This window comes from Nuphar pumila, chromosome 9 (assembly GCF_984573655.1).
Source record: "Nuphar pumila chromosome 9, dmNupPumi1.hap1.1, whole genome shotgun sequence".
NCBI lineage: Eukaryota > Viridiplantae > Streptophyta > Magnoliopsida > Nymphaeales > Nymphaeaceae > Nuphar > Nuphar pumila.
Window position 1 is genome coordinate 12,917,137 of NC_143257.1, and position 7,148 is coordinate 12,924,284.

The window sequence follows — 7,148 nt, forward strand, 5'->3', positions numbered from 1 at the left end:
TGATCCATTGATTTTTTCCCAGTTAAGAAACCTACTACATTAATGCCATAATCACATGATCCAAAACTTGTTTACTACCATATAATACGGTGAGAATTTTGAAAATTTAAGGCTCATATATATATATATATATATATATATATATATATAGAGAGAGAGAGAGAGAGAGAGAGAGAGAGAGAGAGAGAGAGAGAGGCCATGCAACCAGTGAAAGGTCGAAAATCTAAAACCAACGCATTCAAAGCAATATTTTTTGGTTAGAATTTTTTTTAAAAACAGACCTGAAGTTTTGAAATTATCTAAAACACGCCTAAATTTTGGTAATTGCAGCACTTATTTACAACTTTGATGGAAGTAAACCTTATGTTTTCTTAATTAACCTTGACAATATTTAAATGTGCTTTTAGCAATATTGAAAACTTAGTTGCATTTTTAATTATATCTGATGTTCAGTATGTTTTTGAAATTTTTCATTAATATTGTATAATACTATATTAAATATATAAATAAGAAATGTACATCATTTTGAAGGTCATTTCTGTAAGTTAAATTATTTTATTAGCATTTTGTTTTTTTTAGTAGTTTGGTGTGTTACAAAGTTTTTAATTAAGATAGGATACACATAGTAACAAATATCACCAATATTTTGAATATCTTGCAAAAAATGCGATATAAATGTCACAAAATACTAATATTTTTGGCAAGATATTCAAAGTGTTGTTTAAACTGCATGTGTCGTGATTTTTTTGTGAAATATTAAAAATATAGCAGGCAACACCATCAAATGTGGTAAGTCCGGAAACATTAACTTCTACTCACCCTTGAAAAGAACAAGTCAGGTAGAGTAATGAGAGGGATGGCCCTCACCTCATTTTATAAGATGGGAAAGGCCCTCCCTGCCCTACTTGGTAGATATGGGACCATTTCATATTAGAAGTTGCTATAGTAAACTGCGGTAATTGTAAATTTTTAAAATGTTGAGGTAATTGTAAACTGCGGTAATTGACATTCTAAATTTAAGAACCGCTACCTAGCTTGTACCCACCAAGAGAAGTCTTCTCCTGGCTCAAGAACCACACTATAAAATTAGATGGTTATGTATGAAAGGAGGAGAACCAACAACACAATATAATTATCCGTCTGTTTCTTTTTAAGTTGTGGCAATGGCAGCTGCAGAAGGTGAAAGAGGCAAAGTGTGCGTTACGGGTGGCGCAGGTTACGTGGCCTCATGGCTCGTGATGAGATTGCTGCAGCGTGGCTACTCCGTCAGAGCCACAATAAGATCCAGCCCTCGTAAAAATTCAAAAATCTTTTAGTTCTTTTTTTTGCTCTTTCACACTTTATTCACCACCTGATGGTTTTATTTTTCTTGTAGAGTTCCACGAAGAGACAGGCCACCTGGAAACTCTCGAAGGTGCAAAAGAGAGACTCGAAATCGTCGATGCAGATCTCTGCAAGCCCGGAAGTTACGATGCCGCTGTTGAAGGTTGCATTGGAGTCTTCCACGTTGCCCACCCTGCCAATTTCGATGCACCAGACCCCGAGGTAATTGATCATTTATTCATACATTTTTTTAAAAAAAGTATCTAGTAATTTGATTTATATGCTTTGCTCTCCGGAAAAATGTTTATTAAAAAATCACCATCAATATCCACCCAGCCGGGCCAGCCCATCCCATCCCATCCCGCTGGATGACTAAGTCCTCCATTCAAAGTTACTTTTAAGGGATTTGACAAGCGTGCAGAACACTTTGGACCATGTTTCCAATGCTTTCTAAAGATTAGTAGAAGTATAGGCTACTTACAGTTGTGATTGTTTTTGCTTTGAAGTTGGTAAAAGGACAGGTTACTTACTGTTAAATGTTTTTTGCTTTGAATCTTGTAAAAGTTAGGTCACAATCCCAACTTTTACTTTCTGTCTCACCACCAAAACAAGCGCCATAATGATTTTCAACATCACCTGATACAAAAACCCTCGGATAAAACAGGATTTCTTCATCTTTTTTCATGGGCATATTTTGCTTTTTGGGTTTTACCTTGCCTGAATTTCATCTTGTTGTTGTTTATGGTGTTTTCGTTTGGTTGGTACTCTTGCAATCGATGTACCGTTAGAACCAAGTCATAAAGCCAGCAGTGGAGGGGGCACTGGGCATCCTGGAAGCTTGCCGCAAATCTAAAACGGTGAAGCGAGTGGTTTACACTTCTTCTGCCAGCGCAGTCGTTTTCACCGGCCGTCCACTGCAGGTGATAGACGAGAGCATGTGGAGCGACGTCGACTACTGCAGGGCGCTAGAGGGCCCTGGTTCCGCCTACTTCATCTCCAAGACTCTTGCAGAGAAGGCGGTTCTAGACTACTCGGAGAAGTATGGGTTAGAGGTTGTGACGGTTCTTCCATCCTCTGTTCTCGGTCCGTTCCTTACGCCCAACTTCCCTCCCAGCTTCGTAACATCCTTGGCATTGATCATAGGTACGTACCGGCTGCAAGTTGCTTGCCCTATAAGTTTTTTCCTCCTTTTTTATCCATGCTATTCTCGCAAAAAGTCGTTTGGGATCCAAATCGTGATCATTTGTTGCGAGTCTCTCGGCGAGACTTTAATTATTCAAGATTTTTTCTGTATTTAAAAAATAAAATTCTTTAAAAGACAGAATTATATTTTCATTAGCATGCACTTTTATTATTTATTTACAAATGTGAACAAACTTGCAAGGCTTCCTTCCTCTCAAAGACTGCACGAAGAATAAGGCAAACATGATAAAAGAGGGCAACACATTGCTTTTGCTTGCATGCTTTAAAATTTAAAAAATGCATGAGCTTTTGGATTGGGTTTCCTACTTTTCTTTTAGATGGCCTTTTGGTTTTTAGGAAATAAAGATTTAAATTAAATACCCTTTTGTTTTTAGAAAATAAAGATTTAAATTAAATACCCTTTTGTGTTTTAGAAATAAAAATATATGCACGAGATAGAATCCGTAAATGTATGTGTAAACCAATAAAAGTATCATTTAGATTGGGTTTTAGTACTTTTCTATTTAAAACATGGTAACAAACATTTTTTTTGCTTTTTTTTAGGGACATTAAAGCAACAAACTTTAAGAAAAGAATAAAAAGAAACCTACATCACAAGCGGACCAATGCAAACCAAGTCCCCATGAAGTTGTGTTTGAACACCAGTAAAACAGAAACAATGACTTGGTTGGGCCAGTCACCTAGTTGGCCGGTTCAAACCGTGAAGTTTGCCAACCATGCTTTTCTCTCTTTCTCGTTGGATCGACTTACATGTGCATATGTATATGTATATATATTTATTTATGTATACACACATACGTGTGCATTGCCTAATGGTGGCTGTCCTTGAGTTTGAGCAACGCTAACCCTATGAATTGAAGCTTCTTCACATACGACATGCAGGCAATCAGGAGCATTGCAAATTTCTGAAATGGATGGAGTTCGTCCACATAGACGACTTGGCATCGGCCCACATATTCCTCTTGGAGTGTCCCGAAGCGAAGGGCAGATACATTTGCTCGTCCCAAGGCACCACCATTCATCAGTTGGCTGCTTTTCTCTCCAACAAATTCCCTCAATTCCATATTCCCAAAGATGAGTAAGCATCTACACCCAAGGGGTTTGACGCAGTGGAATTGTGCCTGACCGTTTGACGGGTAGTTTAGGTTCAAATCTCATGGGTGTCACCCCCGCCGAAGCATGGTGACTGTCTGTGGTCTAGGGGTAAGCCCTCGGAGTTTTAGGCTGACATGGACAGAGACTCCACTTACCTCATGTTGGGATCTCATTGATGAAAGTTATTTTCATAAAATCTGATCCTATAGATGTGATCTACATGGTTCATGGCATTTAAATCGTCACAATCCAATAGCTCATGCAAGTTGCTTTGATCACCTAACTCTGACTGACTCACACAGATGCAAGTTGTTGAAATCTGTTGATTTAAAAAATCATACTTTTGGTATTAAAAAAAAAAAAAAGCCCTATCCATTAGGTGGGTGAGGGGTTCACGTCACCTTGTCTTAGGACGTTGCAAGTTTAAACCCAAAATGATATGATTGAATAACTGGTAGGGGTCTGACTAACCCCAGCTTTCTCTGTCAGAAAACATCAACTTGTATCAATGCTGGTGAGTGGGACCGAGTTAGGTGCCATGTTAATTTGTTCGAGTGAGTGGTGCAACTAGCTAAAGTTGTTTTCTTTATTTTAAAAATAAAATAAATATCCAAGTTTGTTAATAATCCATAGGATAAGAATACCTACTTTACTCTGGATATTAATGCATTAACAACATAGTTTATTGGGATCTGTGCTTTATCATCCGTATTTCAAGTAAAACAACAGACTAGATGAGGTCGCCGAACCTGCAGGAATGCCAGCCTGAGCCAGAGATTGCACACTTTAAGTGAGCTGCTGCACATAAAAAGTGTGCAATAACATTGCACTTGATCTGACCTCGATTGTGCCAGTTTTGAGTGAGATATTTAATAGGGGTAAAATGAGTGATTGTTACATTAATTACCTATTTAATTATGGTTAAACTTAAGACAGGTATTGGTGGTCATGTATTTGGACAATTGAAAACAAAATTAGCTGTGCATTTGAATTATGTGTTTTTTTTTTTCAGAGAAGGATGTAGTTAATTTACCAAGATATAAATGGGTATATTTTTGTAAAATAACCTTTTTTTTCTCGCCTTTTTACAGATTTCTACAAGGATTGGAGGAAGAAAAACTAATGTCTCTCTCTTCACAAAAGCTATTGAATTTGGGATTCGAGTACAAGTATGGACTCGAAGAAATGTACGAAGGAGCTATCAAAGACTGCCAAAGCAAGGGTTTTATTTGATTCAATTCCACCTTCATATTTTGGAGATGGTTTATTTATTCTACACACAAAAAAATACTCTCGTCTAAGTGTTTTTTTGGTGAGTAATGTGAATTAAGTTTCAGTTTTGCAGCCCGTACATCCAATACCATGTTCTTGGATATCTTATTGGATTTCCCAAGCCTAAAGCTGGAACGAACAAATGCGCAAAAAATACTGTCTGGGCTGGGCAGAGTGAGAAATGTAAAAAGAGAAATGTCCTCTTATTGAAAATCTGCCCTCAGTTACGAGGTTTAAATCTTTATTAATTGAAGAAATAGATCTTAGAATTTCCATATTTATAGACTCAAACTCTAATTTTAATAATAACTCTCATTGAAGAAACTTTCCTACTTCCCTTTGAAAAGCATACTACAGTCTCATACTTACAAATCTTGTTCTTGAGATATTCTTGGCACAGGAATATCTCAAGATATTTTTAAAAAATGAGTTTTTTTTTTGAGAAAATACCCATGCAATGATTACGGAAAGTTTAATGGGTTATTGAAATGATGTATGTGTTTTGCATAATGTTGGCATAAAATGGATCGTTGAAGTGCAACTTACTAGATGCAGCCTTGGATAATCTGAACGACGTTTCGGTGGATGTGGTTGGTTGGCGTTCTCCTTAGTCAATCGACACCCTCAATGAGCCTAGGTCAAAATATTGAATAGTAAGCAAGACCCTTGAACATAGAAAGAGAAATCACACACATATGTGGCACTCATCACACCACTACGAGTCTCCTATTTATAGGAAGATTTGGTAGAGATCCATAATGGGTACTAATGGAGGTACCTAATGAGCATGAATGGATAGTTATGAGACCTCATAACTGTCATGTAACCCCCAAAACCCAAGAGTCACACCCATGTATGTCCCTTGATGTGCCCATGTCAATTTGGATCACATCCAGGTTGGATCCGATCTAATCATAAATCCAATGTTCTCCCACTTGACTCATTGATATGGAAAAATACTTCATCGAGATTCTATATCATTATCTCAATTTAATTTTCATGTGGGTTCACATGCTATCCTGTATCACCAGAATGAATGATACGAGACATGGAGATGAACACTTTTTTATGAGATATCGTATTTTCATGTACCACAATATTATTTATTTTCAGTGTTTAGCATGTTAATAATACTTTTATAAATAGGTTAGTCTCTAACCAATTTTATTGGTCATTTTAATATTGTTATTCTATTATTCTCTTCTCTCAAAAGAGAGATACTTTACACAGAATCAACAATGCACAAAATCATAGAGAATCAATTTAGTTTCACAAATGTGATCACATATAACCATAATGTATTGTCATACATCAGAAACAATCAAATAGACTCATTCTCATTACATGTTGAGAATATAATCTTGGTGCTAACCCTTTAGTAAGAGGATCCACAATCATTTCTTTAGTACCGATTATATCAATACACACTAAATAATTTTTAGTTTAACAACTTTATTATTACAAAAGGTCTTTAGTGGCCTCTCAATAGAGTCCACAACACTAACACCCGAAATGAAGCTTCTAATTCATATGGCCTAAGATGAAATCTTATTTAAATCAATAATTTTTGCCTCAATGGCTTTTAAAAATTTCTTCACAGTCCTGCAATGAGACATAACGCCACTAATATTTTTAGTCACTTGTGATTGAAAAAGCAACATGTTAAGATTATTAAAGCACTCTCACTTCTCATAGACAACCTTCGGACTGCTCTCACTTCTTATATATAGCCTTCTGATTGGTTATAATATTTTCTATATGAGTGAGATAATCGCTCTATACGAGATTCATATTGAAAAGCTAAACATGAGACCCATTATTTTTTACCTTTTCTAAGGCAATCATAATAAGGTCATTATTGTTCCACTTTGGTAAAAACAATAATACTTAGAGCTACTTCGGCTCCTAAATTATCAAGAAATTGACTCTAATTTGTGAAACTAGTAGATCATGTGACCAGAGGCAATTTGACATAGTACCTTTGGGTACAATCATGCTTCATGGTATGATATACACACATACTATTATACCCTATGTGAATTTGGAATACAATGACCTATATTTGGGTAGATACATTATTTTAAAGTCATACACAATTGCAATACCAAATTTCAATATCAACATGGTCCAAAAAACCTTCAATCAACACAACTCTAATCACTTTGGTGATAACATGAGTGAGTTGATCGAAATATTTTACCATAAGTTCATGTAAAGCATATCACAACACATAAATAGTACACACATTTGTAATC

At 36.1% G+C, this 7,148-nt stretch overlaps 1 protein-coding gene across 1 annotated transcript; it reads left to right on the plus strand.

The window, feature by feature from the left end:
- The first annotated feature begins 1,104 nt into the window (after window positions 1-1,104).
- On the plus strand, window positions 1,105-3,633 carry LOC149828433 (dihydroflavonol 4-reductase-like). Its single transcript, XM_090017574.1, has 4 exons — window positions 1,105-1,293; window positions 1,376-1,545; window positions 2,112-2,466; window positions 3,409-3,633. Exons 1-4 carry the CDS (start codon window positions 1,164-1,166, stop codon window positions 3,606-3,608), a joined length of 855 nt encoding a protein of 284 aa, XP_089873700.1. The 5' UTR covers window positions 1,105-1,163; the 3' UTR covers window positions 3,609-3,633.
- The last annotated feature ends 3,515 nt before the right edge of the window (window positions 3,634-7,148 follow it).

What these genes read in the sequence shown, in the direction of transcription:
- LOC149828433 (XM_090017574.1), top strand. Translation starts at nt 1,164, where the DNA reads ATGGCAGCTGCAGAAGGTGAAAGAGGCAAAGTGTGCGTTACGGGTGGC. An exon ending in CACAATAAGATCCAGCCCTC is followed by an intron (nt 1,294 to 1,375) that starts GTAAAAATTCAA and finishes TTTTTCTTGTAG; the next exon opens with AGTTCCACGAAGAGACAGGC. An exon ending in TCGATGCACCAGACCCCGAG is followed by an intron (nt 1,546 to 2,111) that starts GTAATTGATCAT and finishes ATGTACCGTTAG; the next exon opens with AACCAAGTCATAAAGCCAGC.